This window comes from Natator depressus, chromosome 6 (genome assembly GCF_965152275.1).
Source record: "Natator depressus isolate rNatDep1 chromosome 6, rNatDep2.hap1, whole genome shotgun sequence".
NCBI classification, from domain to species: domain Eukaryota; kingdom Metazoa; phylum Chordata; order Testudines; family Cheloniidae; genus Natator; species Natator depressus.
Genome location: NC_134239.1, coordinates 98192622 through 98212628, shown reverse-complemented (window position 1 = coordinate 98212628; position 20007 = coordinate 98192622). Strand labels below are relative to the sequence as shown.

At 42.8% G+C, this 20007-nt stretch overlaps 1 protein-coding gene across 1 annotated transcript in view; it reads left to right on the top strand.

The window, feature by feature from the left end:
• KCNK10 (potassium two pore domain channel subfamily K member 10) overlaps positions 1-20007 on the top strand; it is a 101585-nt gene that overhangs the window by 20374 nt on the left and 61204 nt on the right. Inside the window, exon 2 of the mRNA XM_074956078.1 lies at positions 16896-17218. Coding sequence (XP_074812179.1) covers positions 16896-17218 — 323 coding nt within the window. The remainder of the gene's footprint in view (positions 1-16895; positions 17219-20007) is intronic.

Below are 20007 nucleotides of genomic sequence, written 5' to 3'. Positions count from 1 at the left end.
AGGGTTTTCCTCTATCAGTTGCGGCCCATCATTCCTGGTCTCTGTGGGTGAAGGGCCTATGGCTTCTCTATAGGATCTCTATATAGGATATATAGGCTTCTCTATAGGATCTTGTAGTACATAACTGATCCCTTGCCCTGTCCATCATTCTAGACTGAGCTGAGATGTTCCCTTTTGAGTTCAGCCTCCACTGTGAGCACGCCCAGCAGATGAGGCTGGGTGGGGCCTTCTGGGCCCAGAGCTGCTCATTAACCCTTAGTTCACCAGTGTGTGGCTCATGCAGCCTATCACATTATTTCCCCTCCCTCTTTTCCTGGGGAGCGAGGGGGATTCACCATGAGATCTACTTCAGATGGGTTCATCACTCTGACCTGTAGACATGAGGTCTGGTGTGCTCCTGCTGTTTCCTGCTCTATGAAAGACATGTTCCTGAGCATAGGCGAGGTTATTGACTGTATGAATATATAATCTGCTTCTCTAATGAAGAGATCTATCATTTTTTCCTAGTATAGGACCAGTTTGCAAATTGCTTGGTTCAGGAGGGGCTCTGGGTCAAGGAGTCTTGTTGTAGTTTCCCTTTGATTACTACTGCCACTGAAGTCATTTTTTCCAGTGTCCTCCTCCTTCATTTACAATGCCACCCTGGTGTTTGCTCTTTCCCACTATAGGAAGGTAATTTCTGCTGCTAGGTTGATCCTGCTGGGCAATAAAAGTCCAGATGGGAGGCACGTCATGCCATTCTGACTCCAGGTTTATGTGGTTTTAAATAGTCCTGAGCAGCCCTTGAACCTGGCTCTAAAGCACTGTATTGATGTGAAGGATTGCCACCACAGACACTATGAAATGTGTGGTAAGCTGGCCCACCTCAGAGGTTCTTGCCTGCTGACTCTGGGAGCCCTAGCACAAATACAGGAAATTGGGATAGAAGAGAGGGGGCTGGGACATCACTGGCCCAGCAGGAGACAGAGCCTATCCCTGCACCACTGGGATCTGCATTCCCCCTTGCCCTAGATGGTCTTCTGTTGTTCAGGGTATAGCATCCCCAGAGCAGCCCTCCACTGTGACCTCAGTTTCTGTACTTGGACAGAAGTGGGTCCTGGACTCTGGAGAGCACTTCTTCGTCAAGCAAGCGGAGTCAGATTCTGGAGATGGGGGTGAGGAGTAGGCTGGTGAGGCAGATTCACCTAGGACTGTTATTAAAAGAGACTACGGAAGGACCTGAGCTGCTGGCTGTGACTGACGATGGAGCTATGTAGGGCCCTGGGGAACATGACTGTGCCTGTGGCTGCCAGTGGTGCTGTCTCTCCCAGGCATGGTGAGCTCTCTGTCCTCAGAGCCTGCCAGCCTGGGGCTAGCCTGCCCCAATGTGATCAGTGTACCAGCCACGACGGCTGAGCCTGTCTCCCTTGTGCGGAATGGGGATACTGCAGCGAAAGCCCAATGTTCTTCTCAGGCTCCACTAGCTTAGGATGATGAAGGGGATGACAATGACCTTTCTGACTCCTTGCAGTTCTCTATCTCAGCCAGCCAGCTGGACAGGATGGGTGGTTAATGTGCTGGAGATCAGTGATTTTTTTTGGATAGTACGAAAGAAAAGTAGGGAGTTACAGACAAGGCCTACATCTCTGATTTACAGTGCTTTGTCCATGCGACTGCCCTTAGTTTGAGGAATGCCTTGTTTGATTTTAGGAAAAGTTGCCAACTCAAGAAGCTGCTGTTCGAAGTTAGGAAGCCTGTATGGACTGTTCAGAGCATTTAGACTTCCCCATGGCTTGCATATCGGTGGGTGCACCCACTTTCCCTTATTTCTCTCCGCTCTCTGGCTTTCTCCTTCTAGCTTTCACAGTGCTGCTCAACCTTGGCACATTGCATATTAATAGGTGCTGGGATGGTTATAACAGGGCATGTGATGGGGTATGCACCCAACACAAATAATAAAATCATTAATTGGAGAACTCAGTTAAGGCACCTGCGTGAGCCAGTCCCAATGAAAGATGAAGCTCAGCTGGCGTGGAGCAGGGTGGTTAATATAAAGAGAGGAAGCCCAGTGGAGGAGAGTTGTAGGAGGAAAGGAAAGGAACTTTACTGTTCCTTTCTTGGTACTAGAGAGTGAAGAGACTGGTAGAGTTAAGGAGGAAGCTCAGGGGAAGAGTTGGTCCAGAGATCCTCTCCTAAGCAGAAGTCTGGCAGGACGCCAGGAGAGACATGGAACAGTCTCTCATGGTGAGCCCTGATAAAAAGGCAGGATCTGGACTTCCAGGGAGAGAGCTCCAGGATGCATTCAGCTGAGGAACTGAGCAGGGGAAATGTAAGAGGGATGAAAGGTCAAGACTCAGGGGGGCAGAAGTTGGCTTAAGTTTTGTACTTTTGTTTTGGGATTCTGTTGGGGGATTCAGGGCACACCCCTGTGAGTCATGGCCCTGGAAGAACAGTGACTCTAAGGAGGCTGTGGGAGAGAAGGCCTGAAAAAAGGCTACAGTAGGAAGAAGTCTAAGGAAATATCAGCAAGGAGTCTGATAGAGCAGACCTTGGTTCCTGGATTGGATCCGAGGGTAGAGGGTGAACCTGGGTTTGGCTAACAACCACTGGGAAGGTGGAGTGAAGCCTCTGACGTAAGGGGATAAAGACTATTTAAAGCCTTGAAAGAAGGATGTAAGGACTATGGAGCCAAGAGATGGGGCCAACAACCACACGTAAAGACACTGGATTTTCAGTTCGACTTTGTTACCCTGAAAGGGGTGGAACTAAAATGGGACCTGGCTGGCGGACTAAGTCTTGTGGACTAAAATCTGCAAACATTAGCAAGCTTTGGGTTTATAATGAAATTTGAACCCATGTGAATTTTATCTAGTTTGAGCTTCAGTCACCTAAATATTATGTAGTTTTAGAATATATAAAATAGTAGTTAGGATAGGAAGCATATCAAGTAGAGCTGGTGGGAACTTTGTCAACTAACTTAAGTTTCATCGAAATATGCTTTTTTGTCAAAACCAAAATGTTTCACCAAGAGATGTGATGTGAAAAAACATCTTTATTCACCATAAAAAAAAATTGTGTAAGCAAAACCAAGTTTTGTGGAAACAAAAGATGAACAATTTTGAATGTTAAGAAATAATTGACTTTCAGAAGATCAGATCCAGAGGTTCTGTCTCAGTTTCTATAGGTCTTAAAATGCACAATACCAGGAGCCTGAGGACCAGCTCTCTGTTCCCACCTCTGTCACCCACTTGCTGTGCGAGCTTGGGTATGTTACTTTGCTTTGGTCTCCCCATTTGTAAAATTGAGCTATAATGTGCTTTAAGAGGTATGGCTGAAAGGTGCGCTATACATGTTAAATATTTGTATTGCAGTAATGGATTCAGGTTTGGAGCCTCCTTGTACTAGGCTCTGTGCAAACAGGAGAAGAGTGGGTCCATGTTCTGAAGCGCTTACAGTCCATGAAGTTATTAATTACCTATCAATTAACATTGTGCTTAATTAAAAATAATCACCTAGTTATTTATCAAGATGTCAAACTGAATTGGGATTTGGTTTGTTGACTCAAATAAGTGTTTTTGTGTGATTAATGGCAGTAGGATTTTTGGCCCCATAAACTTTTAAAACACTGAGGCGTTTGTTTTCTTGCTTGGAAAGACCCCAGTCAGCTGGTTGCTTGAATTGCTATTCTTGTGTTCCTGAAAGAATTGTGATTTTTTTTTTTAAAGAGCAGCATCATTGGAAGGCACAGTTAACTATCAAAATGTTATTCAGAGCCTCCTTTCTCTCTAATTATGTTTCTATGAGTAAAATTAAATCAGACTGCATCTATTTCTTTTAAATCTCTGCAGGGAAACAAGGCATAGGATTTTTAAATTGAAATAATAGAATTCCACAGAAAAGTATTTTTAATACCCTGACAAAAACCTGTCAAAAGAAACAAGGGAACTGGATGGCTCGGTGAATTGGTAATAATTTTAAAGAGAACTTTTAATCTGTCATTTGTTAAAATCATCACTACTAGGTTAACAGTTAATAGAACTGAGCAAATAACTTGTCCAACAAATTTAGCTGCTTTTTGTAATTGCATGATATCTGCAAGCAGATTATGATTTCTTTGACACTTTTTGAGTTACCACTTAGTTGTGGTTGGTTAGATAAGTCACATGGTATGGTTTTCTTTCCTTGATTGGTGACAGTATAAGCGCTACCAGTATGAAATGTAATGGAACTTTGACATTTGCTTTCTGTGAAAATGTGTGCCATTAAGGTAAACTCCTTGAACGTGTACAGAAAGTGAACACAATAAGTGTGTGCGTGTGTGGGGGTGTGTGTGTGTGGAATGTGAGAGAAGCAAATTCCTCCGAAAAGCTGAAAGATTGCTCTTTGTGCAGTATTCACCCAACTCTCGTAGTGAGTACCAGAAAGTCATTAGCATGTGAAGGCAGTCTGATGTCTACATCCATGTTCATCACTATAGTTTGAGTGCTGACCTATGTATTGATGGGCCATTACCTAGTCAGTGGACAGGTGTCTGCATCACAAAAAAGCATCATGTTTGGAGACCCTCAGAAAAGAAGCCAGGGATTGAATTATCCATACTGAACTTCACTCTTATCTGTGCTGTTCCCTCCCAGTCTGGTACAGGACAGATGTCAGTTACAATGCTTAATGAGCTACGATGATGAGAGCGATGTAAGAACCCTGAAGTTTTAAATTCTTGGTGGTAATCAGATATGTAGTCAATGTGTGACAGCATTAAGGGATGTTTCCACAGTGCACTCCACTAGTTGGGAAATCCTCGGGTATAACTCCCAGTGAGCACACTTATTCCATGGGAAGGACTACCCTAAAATGAATAGGCAGTGCCATTTTCGTAGAACACAAGATTCATCCTAAGTGCCTGCTGTGTAGCTTCTAAGATGCTTGACTGTTCCAACAAGGTTTTTATGGTACAGGGTAGGAAGCTTAAAATCTCCTTACCTCTTAGCCTGATGACTTCCCTCACCACCAGCTTTGCAGGACTCCCTTCTGATAGTTGGGCAGCCATCTCAAATGCTTTGTCTCAGACCATTGTGCTCAGTTGGCTTCTACTGTACTCCCATTTTTGATTTTCTTTGTTTTCTTTTAGTGTCTTAACTATAGCTTTCTAATAAAGAAGCGAGGAAACAGCACTTCAAACAGTGGTGTTCCTAATTTTCTCCTTACAACTGCATTCCAAATCAATTAAGCATTGGGTTATTCCAAGAGCTATTAATTATAGCGTGTCAATTATAAACAATTAAGTGGAATTATGTAGATTGGCTGGAAATTACTGAGAATCATATTGTTAGCTGCCGATATATCCCAAAAATTGCAGAATTGTTTGTATATGACGCTTTTCCCCAAAGCTGCTGGCAGGGATGAGAAATTAGTCTTCATTTCCATGTGGAATACACTGCTAATATTTCTCTCTCCCAAAGCAAAGTCTGTAAACACCTACAAAAAACCACCATTGGGCTGGAACCTTTGGGGGTAATCAACATACTACTTCGTTTTTAACAACACACTCAGTCTCTTTGTTTTAAGGTTAGATCACCATTTATACCTCTCCTACCCGTCTCTCTCTTTTGGCCCTTAGTTGAATTTGTTGCCACTGAGAACTGCCTTTGTAGCAGATTGCTGAGATGTTGCTGATGTCAGCAGCACTAAGACTGCATTAGAGAATCCATGTTAGGTAAAATGATGTTAGACTTCACCAGAGTGATGCTGCTGCAGTGTAAAGCCATTTGCTCTGAGGCACTATGTGCCTTCTCCCAGCAAGTGATGTCTTCAGCTTTGCTTTCAATGAAAGCAAATATAATAGTAACACTTTACTCTTCTATAGCGCCTTCCAGCAAACTACTTTACAAACACTAGGGTGTGAAATTCACCCTGCTGTGGCAGTCTAGCACCAGATCCTCTGCCGTGCTTAAGCCCTGCAGTTGGATGCTGCTAGAGGTGCAGCCCCAGAGAGTATAGGGTGTCCATGCATAGGCCAACATGGAGAGTGGGCAGTTATATGGATCCAGTGCCCACAGAGGGGCTGTGGTTGCTATTCTGACTCAAGCTGGAACAACAGTCATGGGAATGCTGGGCTGCATTCCCATACATTGTCCCAGCCAGATGGGAGGATTTTGTCTCCCATGTCTTCATCGCAACCTGAATTTCACCCATTAGTTATTTAGTATTTGTGGTAGTGCCCACAATATGCTAAGGTGTTGTACAAACACAAAGGAAGGAACAATCCCTGTCTCCCAAAATTTACCCTTGAAGAGCCAGATTTTCAGAAAAGCTCAGGATCAGATTTTTCAAGTGCTCAGCACCCACGATTAGGGTCAGATTTTCAGTAGAGCTCAGCACTCAATGTGTGAAAATCTGGTCACTTATTTTGTTGCTAAATTGATGCTGACCACTTCTGGCCCTATAAGACACAGCAGACAGATGGAGACCAGAGGAAAGTGGAACAAGTAGGTAAGGTGGCCAGACAGTGATTAGCCGTGCAATAATAATGCAAAGTTCTCATGGCACAATAGATTTTTCTTTTTTCCTATATATTTGTATAGACACTCCTAAATCACATTACACCTGTAACAACCTCCCGCTTCCTGCTTCTGTAATGTGTGCTTTCTGCTTCTGTTAAATCCTCACTGCCTTTTCTACTTCACACACATGGATGAGAAACACGTGTGGCTAATAGGTTAATGCACTGATTGCTTCATTGTTTCCTCTTGCATACCCCCGTCCTAACTCTTCCCCACGTGCACAGTTGTTGTTGTTCCCTAAGCAGGCAGTTTAGTTGAAATCACTTCAGAGTTTGTTGTGTGTGCTTTTTTTTCCTTTGGGATGTGGAAGCAAATGGTACAAACCTGTTTCCCTCAGGAACTTCTATTTGGAGACTAGCCCAAGCTTCACAGGTGGAAGATCAAAGCATTCTCCACTGTTGGGCTGCTCACCTTTCAGTCCTTTCACACTGTTTTAAATAGGAAAATCTTTTGGATATTAATTTTTCAATGCAGCGAGTAGGCTGTTGAGAAGGAAAACCACTTCTGAAGGAACAAACCTGTCTGTTTTCTGCACTTAGAATAGTCCGATCAGTTAAAATTAAATGTGGCCCTTTCCTGGGAGCACCCCGAACCTCAGTGTTGGGAGCTCTTTATTCCTCCCTCCTCAGGGGCTGGATGACCCTTAGGACAGGTGGACCCTGAGTTCTTAGTGCTGGGGCAGAGCAGGCCAACTTGGCTCAGCTGGCTCGCAGTCCATGTGGGTACAGCAGAATCTTGGGGCTCAGCATCTGTTGTGCATCTGGGACTCTAGCTCAGTCTCAGGCCCAGGAGAGACAATGGTCACCTCCCCTTCTGGTGCTGGCAGCACTGCTAAAGCTGCTTCTCCCCTGTCTCCCTACAGCCAGCTCAGGCTCTGTTCTCGTGTCCCAGCCATTTGTAGACTCTCAGGTTGCCTGGCAGAAATGCCAGTCCGGACCCAGGTCTGCGGTGTTTTGAGGGATGTGTTGGAATTGCAGAATTGAAGAAACTGTGTGTGTGTATGGGGGGAGGGGGTGGTAGTGGGGGTTCCTGGTCATGCTTACAGGTTAGAAAGCTATGTAGAAAAGTGTCCAAATCAGTCAGTATGTGACAAGCAGCTGAAAGCAGAGTGGGCTGAGTTGTGCTTCTCTGCCTTAGGGAACAGCCTGTTTTCTCTCTTTGTGTGTTGGGTTCTTTTGTGTCATCATTCTGAATTCTCAGAAGGAACATAGTGTCACATTACAGCCTTCCAGCAGGAGTGTTTGTTTTATGCTGTGAACATAAGTGGGTCTGCCTCTCCCCAGGCCATCTGCATCCCTCTAGCACAGGCCAGGCAGGCAGTCTCAGTTTGTGTTCCAGTCTCATCCTCAGGACTGGTTTTGCTGGTGCTGCTCCTTGGAGCTTCCCTAACTGGCAAGGTGCTATGTAAACTTTGCAAAAGATTGTGTTTTTTAATTGCTTCAGGAGGGATGTACCAAGTACATAGGGCCGTCCTGCAGAAGAGCTGTCTGAGCAGGCTTGATGGAACTAGATTTTTCCCCCCTAATTTTTATTTTTTTATCTTTATTTTTAAGATGAACTATTTAAGTTTACGTTTGCTGGAAATTAATCAGGGGCTAGGCTGGGGACTAGGGTTCGGGTGACCAGGTGTCCAGTTTTGGACCAGAACACCGGTTCAAAAAGGGATCCTGGCGGCTCCGCTCAGCACCGCATGTCTGGCTCCTAGCCTTAGGGGCTGCCGGGGGGGTCCGTGTGCCGCCCCACCGGCAGCTCCTATGGACCACTCTCCTTACAATGTGCATGAAAATCAAGGTGGGCCATTTCCAGCACAAATACAGGTTCTCACCCCCCCAACCCCCCCTTTTTTTTTTCATGCACATTATAAGGAGAGTGGTCACTTTGGATAGGCTATTACCAGCAGGAGAGTGAGTTTGTGTGTGTGGTTTTTGGAGGGGGGTGAGGGGGTGAGAGAACCTGGATTTCTGCAGGAAATGGCCCACCTTGATTATCATACACATTGTGAAGAGAGTGGTCACTTTGGATGGGCTATTACCAGCAAGAGAGTGAGTTTGTGTGGGGGGGGGGGGCGGAGGGTGAGAAAACCTGGATTTGTGCTGGAAATGGCCCAACTTAATGATCACTTTAGATAAGCTATTACCAGCAGGAGAGTGGGGTGGGAGGAGGTATTGTTTCATGGTGTCTGTGTATATAATGTCTTCTGCAATTTCCACAGTATGCATCCGATGAAGTGAGCTGTAGCTCACGAAAGCTCATGCTCAAATAAATTGGTTAGTCTCTAAGGTGCCACAAGTACTCCTTTTCTTTTTGCGAATACAGACTAACACGGCTGTTACTCTGAAATCTTACAGGATATTAATCCCTGAACTTTTTTTCTAGGCCCCAATCCTGACAACTCTACAACTGACTTTAGTGGAAGCAGGGTCAGACGTCTAAGGGGCAAAGTTCTCTTACTCATGATCTGTCAGGGAAGATTTCATGTTCTTACTTGGCACATAGAACAAAATCTCCAGATCCAAGCATTCAAGTCATTAACTACTTCTTAATCCTTAGCCACAAATAAATGATTAAAGCAATATATCCAGAATACCTAGGTAAAAAGCTCTTAAGTCAATGTCCACAACACAGTGTGCATCCTTTTAGTAACAATAATATTTAACATTTCACCCTTTTGCCCTGCCCTAACCTGCTTGCCCATCAGTGGCAGGGGTTTTGCTAGGTTAACTCTTATCGAGTGTTGTTAGAAGTCTCATGTGTAAGCCTCTCTGTACTAATGCAAAGCCTGGCTATTCTGTTCATGCAAGTGCAGAAGGATTTCCAAGGCTTGGCTCTCGGTGCATGGCTCTTTCAGAGGTTAATGGCAGTGCAGAAGCAGACATTTAATGCAGCTGGTAACATTAGTGTCTTCTGATTGTTTCACTCTGGGGCTTGTTCAAACAAACAGGATCTTGCTTTCCCCACTGGTGTCCTCTTGCTGGGAAAAGGCCTGTGTCAAAACACTCACTTTCCTTTGAGGGCTGCATATTTGCCAGTATAGTGTGTGTGTGTGTGGAGATTCATCATTGCTTTCAATGAGGCAGATTAATTCGCCCTCAATATGATTTAACAAACATTGCCCTGGGAAAAGTCCATTCTGATAGTGGTTTATTTTGAAATACAATAGGGGATTAACAGAACTGGGATTTTGTTTTGCATTTTCTAATACCCTGTTCTTGTGCAATACGTTTGTCTTATAATAAAATAATAGTATTGCAGAGCCACTTGTAATGCCTGTGAAATGAATTCATTTATTCCTATGTAGTCAACCAAACATATTATAAGTAGAGCTGGTAGCAACACCTATGTTGAGGTTCCTTGACATTCCAAGACCATATTTTCAGTTGCTTATAACTTTGCCAGCCTTAAATTGTTGAGGCTGAAATTTTCCATAGGGGGTACCTGCCTTATGCTGAACTTTTTTGGGAAGTGTCCCCTGAAATGGGTGAGCCCTATCTGAGAATGAGGTGAGGGGAAAAATACATATTTTCTATTTTTAAAAAGAAGAAACAACCCATGCCCCCATCATTCTTACAGTGGATTCACTGAGAAGCTTTGAAGCAGGGACTTGGAATTTGTCAAGATGAGTTGCCCTGGTGTCAGGGATATGCTCTGTGAACATTCACCCAAATCTGATCAAGTTATAAGTTTCTGAAAAATTGCAGTTCACACATGCTCCATCCCTCCATAAGTCCTGTTTGCTGACTGGACTGCACCACCCTTGCAGTGTCACTCCAGTCCAGGGCTGCAGGGGCTGAGTAGGACATTCTTTGTAATTGCTCCTCGTGACTGCAAGGGGCCACTGTGATGTCGGGCACCAGAACTGAGATAATGGACCAACTTCTGTTGGTGAGAGAGACAAGCTTTCGAGCCACACAGAGCTCTTCTTTAGATCCTTCAAGCTCTGTGTGGCTCGAAGGCTTGTCTCTCTCACTAAATAAGCAAGGTCTCCCATCATTCTCACAGATCTTGGGAGACAGACCAGTCCTTGCTTGCAGACAGCCCCCCAACCTGAAGCAAATACTCACCAGCAATCACACACCACACAACAAAAACACTAATCCAGGAACCTATCCTTGCAACAAAGCCCATTGCCAACTGTGTCCACATATCTAATCAGGGGACACCATCATAGGGCCTACTCACATCAGCCACACTATCAGAGGCTCGTTCACCTGTACGTCTACCAATGTGATATATGCCATCATGTGCCAGCAATGCCCCTCTGCCATGTACATTGGCCAAACTGGACAGTCTCTACGTAAAAGAATAAATGGACACAAATCAGATGTCAAGAATTATAACGTTCAAAAACCAGTCGGAGAACACTTCAGTCTCTCTGGTCACTTGATTACAGATCTAAAAGTGGCAATTCTTCAATAAAAAAACTTCAAAAACAGACTCCAATGAGAGACTGCTGAATTGGAATTAATTTGCAAATGGGACACCATTAACTTAGGCTTGAATAAAGACTGGGAGTGGATGTGTCATTATACAAAGTAAAACTATTTTCCCATGTTTATTTCCCCCCCTACTGTTCCTCATACGTTCTTGCTGGAAATGGCCCACCTTGATTATCACTACAAAAGCTTTTTTTTCCCCTCTCCTGCTGGTAATAGCTTACCTTACCTGATCACTCTCATTACAGTGTGTATGGTAACACCCATTGTTTCATGTTCTCTGTGTATATAAATCTCCCCACTGTATTTTCCACTGCATGCATCCGATGAAGTGAGCTGTAGCCCACGAAAGCTTATGCTCAAATAAATTTGTTAGTCTCTAAGGTGCCACAAGTACTCCTTTTCTTTTTGCGGATACAGATTAATATGGCTGCTACTCTGAAGGCTGAGATAACGTATCTCTTGTACGCTCAATGCTCCCCCTTCTGGCATCCAGAGAACTAAGGTCTGTGGGACTTGTGCGATGGATATAAAAAATGCTGAGTACTCTGAAAAAATCAGGTTTCTCAGATGGGGAACTTGAAATTAGTTGACATTTTTGGCCTTACTTTCTGTGCCTCTGTTCCCCAGGAGTAAATGGGAATAAAGCCACAGCACCCCATAGTAGTGTTGTGAAGATAAATTCTTTGATGTTTATATAGGACTCAGATACTACGATCAGAGCATCATAGAAAAAACCCATGGGGAAATTAATAATTCTGTATCCAGTGCAGGGTTTGGATGATGTGCTGAAAGTAGTACATGGGACCAAACACTGAATGATGAAGATAAAGAGAACTATTGAATGGCTACCCATTCAATGAGCACCATTTATCCTATACACTGAACGATCCTATGGAAAAAACAGTACGTGCTTATGTAATCAAAGACTGTATCGTAATACATATGCAGAGGCAACCTTAAGTCAGGCACTTCCTAACTTTTGAGCGCTTGACTTTGCAACCTTAATGTTCTTTTAGCATAGTTGTAGTTGATGTAATGTTTAACTACAATGCACTGATTTTTATATCTGTTAAATGGATTCATGTAGATCAGAGGTCCCCAAACTGTGGGGTGTTCCCCCCTCAGGGGGCATGGAGGAACATTCAGGGGGGCACAGCTGGGCCCGGACTAGCTCCCATGATGGGTGGGGAGGGAACGCCACCCAGCCCTGCTCTGCCACCAGCTCTGATCCAGCCGCGCCCAGCTCTGCTCCTAGCTGCGGTCCTGGCCCTGTGCCCATCTCCACTCCCAGCCCGGTCCCAACCCCCAGCCTCGGGCCCCGGCCAGGGCTCCACTCCCAGCCCTGCCCCCAGACTTGGATCCCAAAAGCAGCCTCGGCCCCAGCCCTGCCCCCAGCTGTGCCCCCAGCCTTGGCTCCCTTACCCCTATCCGTGGCCTCCCTCCTGGAGGGCGTGGACCAGGGTTAGGGGGGAGTGTGACCCTGAAAAGTTTGGGGACCACTGGTTTAGATCATCAATCAATGAGATATCAAATAGTTCAACTGAGATGGTTTTATTAAGTCATATTGTTCTAACTAAAGATAGCTTAGCACAAATACAGAAAGTGGGAGGTCAAGATTGCTCTAACTTACTCTGCCAGGGATGCAAGTTGCAGTGGTCACTGTTCCAGATTGGTTATTTCATGTTTTATTTTTGTTTTTTATACTCTACATTTACTTCTTTCTAGAATGTGCAGTTAGCTATACACCTAGCATCATCCAATCACCATCAAGTGTCATCCTTGCAGTCAACAGTCTAGAGCAGTGGTTCCCAGACTTGTTCCACCGCTTGTGCAGGGAAAGCCCCTGGAGGGCCGGGCCGGTTTGTTTACCTGCCGCGTCTGCAGGTTCGGCCGATCACGGCTTCCACTGGCTGTGGTTCGTTGCTCCAGGCCAATGGGAGCTGCTGGAAGCAGCGCAGGCCGAGGGACGTACTGGCCACCGCTTCCAGCAGCTCCCATTGGCCTGGAGCAGCGAACCATGGCCACTGGGAGCCGCCATCGGCTGAACCTGTGGATGCAGCAGGTAAACAAACCGGCCCGGCCCGCCAGGGGCTTTCCCTGCACAAGCAGCAGAACAGGTTTGGGAACCACTGGACTAGAGTCTAGCCAGCATTGGTTCCACTATGCCCTAATATACTCCAAGTTTCCAACCTTTAAAATGTCATAACAGCTGTGGCCTATTCAATAACCACACTATATTGTGTGGCTAGCTGTGTAACACCTTTTTATCAATTGTTTCATTTTGCCCTTTGCAGTTGGAACACCCTGTGCATCTTCAAGACTTATTCCTTTCTTGTGGTTTTTATAGTCGAGCCAATCACAAGCACAAAAAGAACCTTAAACTGCTGTAAAAATCAGTTATGCCATAGATCCCCTTCCATTTCTTTTAGGCCGGGGTACGTGCTGCATAAGTTTAATATGCTCAAAGCCAAATATATCTCTTGTTTCCCTTGACACAACCATGAGGGATGCTGGGAGCTCTCCATCTGGCAACATTCTTTTCAAATGACCTGTGTAAACCTCATAGCCAGTTTCTGTTACTAAAGATCCTATGTCACCTTTTTGGATGAATGAGGGTGAAAATCTTAATTTCCCAGTTAAATTCCAGTTTGGGTAATTGTGTGGTAATTGTAAATGGAATTTGCTGTTTCAAGTGGGTATGGAATTCTTCACTTTCCTAAACTGTTTTGTAGTGCTGCTGTGTATTGTTAAACTACCCCTCCATTTAATTCCAGAGGTGATTGTATTTTAGTAAAACTCAGCATTTTTACAGCCCTTTATATACTGAAAGTACCATGTCGGCACTAATTCCCATAACATCCTTGTGACGTAGAAGAGTAATCATTATTATTCCCATTTTACAGATGGGAAACTGAGACTGAAAGGTGAAATGACTTGCCTCAAAATATAGGGAGGTTGCAGTAGAGCTGGGATTAGAATTCAGGCCTTTGACTCCCCACATTATGTTCATGCCAACAAATCCTTGGGATGTGGGGGAAAGTAGAGAGAGGATTAGTGACAGAAAAGCTACTTTCCTTCTGATTCCTGGGTGCAAGCTGGTTTCATGTGCTAGTTCAGTATTAAATTTACATGTGAAGAGAACTACATTCAGTAGGTTTCTGTTGTATGTTGGTCATTCTGCAGGTGGAAGATCCATCCCCAAAGTAATGCTTAAGAAAGTACCTGTTTTAGGAAAATTTGATTTTTAGTAGACAGCAATTTCTGTAAATTATTCTGTACCCACAAATTGTTCTTCTCCTGGGAGAGAATTGTAACCCATTGTCTAGTTAATGGTGTAATCACGCTGGTATGTTCAAATTGTATGTAGTCAGCCACTTCACAATACTGCTTCCCCATAGATGCAGTAAATATCGAAGTGTAGTTCTCAATTTGAAGAGGCTAAGGTACTTGGAGGGTAAAGGCAGCCTTGGTTTAGCACCAGAGACTATATTTTTGTCATCTAGTTTCATTTCATTCGCGACTTAAACCAGTGGTTCTCAACCAGGGGTACGCAGAGGTCTTCCAGGGTGTACAGTATAGCAGTTCATCTAGATATTTGTCTAGTTTTCCAGCAGGCTACATAAAAATCACTAGCAAAGTTACAAACTCAAATTTCATACAGACAATGACTTGTTTATACTGTTCTATGTACTATACACTGAAATGTAAGTACAACCTTTATATTCCATTTGATTTATTTTATAATTGTATGGTAAAAATGAGTCAGCAATTTTTCAGTAATAGTGTACTGGTACACTTTTTGTATTTTTATGCCTGATTTTATAAGCAAGTATTTTTTAAGTGAGGTGAAACTTGGGGTACGCAAGACAAATCAGACTCCTGAAAGGGTACATCAGTCTGGAAAGGTTGAGAGCCCCTGAAAAACCAATGAGGTCTCAAAGTGATTATGGAGTAATGATAGTAGCCCCATAGTTAAGGTTGCAGCAGAGGTTCTGTTTAAAATGAATCTGGTATCCTCTCTAAAACCGATATGATATGCTATGTATATAGTCAGATCAGCTTGAAAAGTAGCATGCCAGTTCAAACGCCTAGGTAGCCCTATTCTGAGGGCTTAAGCAGGATTTAAGTGACACATAGGCCTTGTGCTGACTCTCCGCATGATGGTGAATTTCACCCTTCATGAACAGTAAATGTCTGGCACTGAACACTGGATGAAGCATGTTTCATGCTAAAATCTTTAAAACTCCCAGGATTCACGAACACTTTCACAAAAACCCAGTGGCTTTCTGAGTACTTATGAATCATATGGTCCCACAAATCATAGTAAATCAAACTCAGCCTTTTGATTTGTCAAGATGTTTGAAAAGAAATGTTTGACTAATCTACCAGGTCTAGTTCTAACCACTTCTGGTCACTAATGACTCCATAATAATAATTATTAATAAAAAATTAATAATAATTTATAATTAATTATGTAAGAATAGGATGCTAATTCCAGTGTTCTGACAAAACTCCATTTTGTGTGATTTACATTCTGCCAACTTAAAATACCTGTTGGTGTTCTAACTGGATAAACACTTCTCCACTTCTTTCCTAAATTGTTGCATCAGCTGGTGTGTCCTTAGAAGTAGTGGGTGAAATGATCTCTGTGAATAATTTGTATAAATATGTGAAATGCTGAGGGATCCTTTGAGGGAAGGTGAACTTTCATTTTGAGATTTTTATTACAATGTAACAAGGTTCTTCTGTGTATCTTGGACATAATACTTTACAAAATTATATGTGCAGATACATAAAGATCCGGCCATGCTTTCAATTAGAGATTTTATTTTTTAATGAGGCTTGGAAGGATTAGATTTTTATTGGTAAATGTTGATAAAGGTCGATTGCACCATACATACAAAAACTGATGAAAATATATTTCCAATGATGAAAATCAGAATTTTACAGATAGGCAAAGTTTAAAAAAAATGCAGTTTGAGAACTTATTAACATTTGATTTTAGGATATTAACTCTATATATTTTGACATATGATGTTGATAACTTGTGCTTTAAAGGACTTTTTGAATATCAGTGTCTATTGTCATTAAGTAATTATTTCCTGCAACTGTGAAAATGTTTTTGGATGTTTTTCTACATTTTCAAATATATGGATTTCAATTATAACACAGAATACAAAGTGTAGAGTGCTCACTTTATATTATTTTTTTATTACAAATATTTGCACTGTAAGAAAGATAAAAGAAATAGTATTTTTCAATTCACCTCATACAAGTCCACTCCGTCCAACTTCTCACTCAGCCAATCGCTAACACAAACAAGTTTGTTTACATTTACGGGAGATAATGCTGCCCACTTCTTATTTACGTCACCAGAAAATGAGAACAGGCGTTTGCATGGGACATTTGTAGCTGGCATTGCAAGGTAATTACATGCCAGATATGCTAAACATTTGTATGCCTCTTCATGCTTCGACTTGTAGGCTTTAAAGTTTTACATTGCTTTTGTTTTTGAGTGCAGTTATGTAAAGAAAAATCTACATTTGTAAGTTGCATTTTCACGATAAAGAGATTGCACTATAGTACTTGTATGAGGTGAATTGAAAAATACTATTATCTTTCTTACAGTGCAAATATTTGTAATAAAAATAATATAAAGTGAGCACTGTACATTTTGTATTCTATGTTGTAATTGAAATCAATATATTTGAAAATGTAGAAAAATACCCAAAATATTTATAATTAATTTAAATTGGTATTCTACTGTTCAAGAGTGCGATTAAAACTGTGATTAATCACAACTATTTTTTAAATCTTGCAATTAATTGTGATTATTTTTTAATTGTTTGACTGTCCTAATATATATTAAAAATCAATTTCTACGAAACCTATTTTTAACATCCTTTGTTTTGCATTTCAGTGGCTGTTCCCTCAGCCATGCCAGCTTCTGAGCCCAAGACTAACGGGCACCATCCAGCTCCACGACTCTCTGTTTCTTCCCGGACCACTGTGGTCGCCACCATGGAAACCACCTCCCAGGGCTTGCAGACAGTCATGAAGTGGAAAACAGTGGTGGCCATCTTTGTTGTGGTTGTAGCTTACCTGGTAACTGGAGGTCTTGTCTTCCGTGCCCTGGAGCAGCCTTTCGAAAGCAGCCAGAAAAATACGATAGCCTCAGAGAAGGCGGATTTCCTTCGGGAGCATATTTGTGTGACCCCACTGGAGCTGGAGACTCTGATTCAGGTGAGACATGTGAGGAAGACAGCAACTCACGGTGAAGGAGGAAACTTTTTTTTTTTTTTTGAGCCTCTTCCTGGAAGTTCTGAGAAATGAGCTTAATATTTCATTGCTAAGTCCACACCACAGGGTGACTGGAGGGCTCAGGGGGATTGGCAATGAGGTAGGGTGCATTCCAGCTTGAAGTCTCTGGTCTGAATCCAGCCCAAATGGGTAGTGACAGAAGTTATCACCTGAGAGCTGTTTGGTGGCCTGTGTGAAATGAATTGGTCTCATTCCAGGTTCCACTCAAGAAATGTTGGTATTGCCAACATTCACCATCCCAACTGGCAGCCTCAACAGAGAGGTCAAAGACCAAATGGGTATAAGGACTTGATAATCCTCTTTAGGTGGTGCCTCCCAGTCAAGATATTGTGAAAAGGTCTGCATTGCTGCTGGCTGTGTGGTACATGTTCCTGTTTGCAGTGCTTCTAATCTGGCAGCTTTCACCAATGCTGAATTCACATTAAAGCATCATTTATTTGTTGTTAGGCCTGCGCATGCTAACGTAAGAACACTTCCGGCTTGACTGATAAAGCTGGGGTTCATTAATAAGATGACTATTCATTTAATAAATGTGTCATAAATAAATCATACACAAAAAGTCCAGAATTCTTGAAGTGAAAATCTGTTTTGATGAGGAAGATTAGAATTTCACTTCAGAAGAGTGACAACACTTGCTTTATTCTACAGTAGTGTCGAGGGGGCCATATTCTGTGCTGGTGTAGGTCATCTGAAGTCAGTGAGGATACACTAGGGTTGAATTTGGCCTGATGTGTTTGGCATTTCAGTCTGAGAATGTTCTATCCCTATTTACTGGGAGCAGCTCAAATTGCAGCACTGAACCTCAATATTGAGGTACATGAGTGAGCTTTATTGATGAGGTCTGCAGTGCATAAGTATTCACACGCCAAAGCATAGCTCCCAACATTTCAAGTGGCTAACGTGGGACACAGCGCCACTTATGTCTGGCCCCTCTCTCCCTCCATAGCTAGAGACAGAGGTGTGTATGGGCCAAATTTGATTGGCATTGCAATCTAGCACACTTTGTTGCAGTGCCACTCAAATTTGGCCTGTGAGCCCCTCCATCTACATCTATCGAGGGGTAGATGGGCCGGTCCTGAGTGGTGCTGCAATCCTGTGTGCCAGGTCACAATGCCACTTGGTTTTGGGGCCCTCTCAAACAGGGAGCCTGGAGACTCCAACCTCCCATCCCAAGTGCCCCCAAATGCAGAAATAGTCACTTCAACTGAGGCAGAGGGTTTTGGCATTCAAAGTGGGATAGTCCCAAAAAACCTGGGACTGTTGGGAGGTCTGCTCAAGTCCTGTCCCAACCTTCATTAGACTCAGCGCAAAACCTGTGATGGATTTTGTGGCAGACAGCCTCTTTTTAGTTTCATAGAAATTTAGGTCAGAAGGGACTATTATGATCATCTAGTCTGACCTCCTGCACAACATAGGCCACAGAATTTCACCCACCCACTCCTGCAAAAAACCTCACACCTATATCTGTGCTATTGAAGTCCTCAAATCATAGTTGTTCAATGTTCTGACCTGGAGTCTGGAGAGGATTGCCCCAAAACATTGTAGATGGACATTCAGATCTATTCTCAAATGCAGTGCAAAATGTTTGCAAGCAAACTTGAAACTATTTTATACTCACCTGGAGTGGAGTTTTGTGATGGGTCCAGAACTGAAGCAAGAGGCTTGCTTAGGTTCACAAAACCTTTGCATGAAGCTGAACTCAATTCCTCCTGCCTGGTCAAACTGTTGAGAATCTCACAACTCTATAGTTCACAAGAGGAAACTATATATATTTTAAAAGTGTATAAATTTTGACATCTGGCAATTGCTTATCTTATATCTCACTCTCGCAGAATTATGTTATACCCAACTGAGAAAAATGTAGCAACGTATGTATTTTATACCATGATATTAATTTAAGGCCTATATACATGTTACTGATGGACCTGACCATCAAATTGCAGATCTGAATTTGCATCTGCATCTCCCCAGAGCACAGTGTGTTCAGTTCTGGTGTTTTTCTTTATAAGAACATATGTACAGGCAGGAGTTCAGCTATGAAGGTGGAACCTGGACTTGTATCTGAACTTTTCCAAGTAGAAAGCTTCTGGTCTGGGATTTTTGCTCTGATCCGTTTCTAATACACATCGTGCGAGGGCTACTGAGGTCAACATTTCCTGCTATTCTTGAGGTGCAATACATAATGGAGCAGTTCTAGGAATGAATATTAAAGCAAGAAATTTGTGTGCTGTATGTGTGAAAGTCAATGATGAAAGATATGCAAAGTTCTTGTTTTTCTAACAAACACTTTTTCCTGCCTATTAGAAATTCTATCTCAACAGGATGCTAAAGACTGCTGCCTATAGAGTGCAACACCAGGATATTTCTTAATGTCATGTAGTCTGAACCAGGTTTCAGTTCTCAAGTGTACACAACATTTTGTCTTTTCTTTTACCTCAAAGGTGGTGGCATTAATCTCATATACAGGCAGGTTGTGTCACTGCAAGTCAGATATTCTGAACAAACCTTATCTCTCATAAATTCAGTTTGTCCTCAGGCATTTCACTGGCTAACTGGGAATCATTTCTAAATAGTAAATTAAACAGGTTTAGCAGCGTGACATACTGAATAGCTTAAGGCCAGCTAGTGTAAAATATTAAAATGTATTTTCTCAATAAAGAAGAATTCTATTTGATTCTTATGAATGACTGGGAATAGGTAAGCATGGCTCA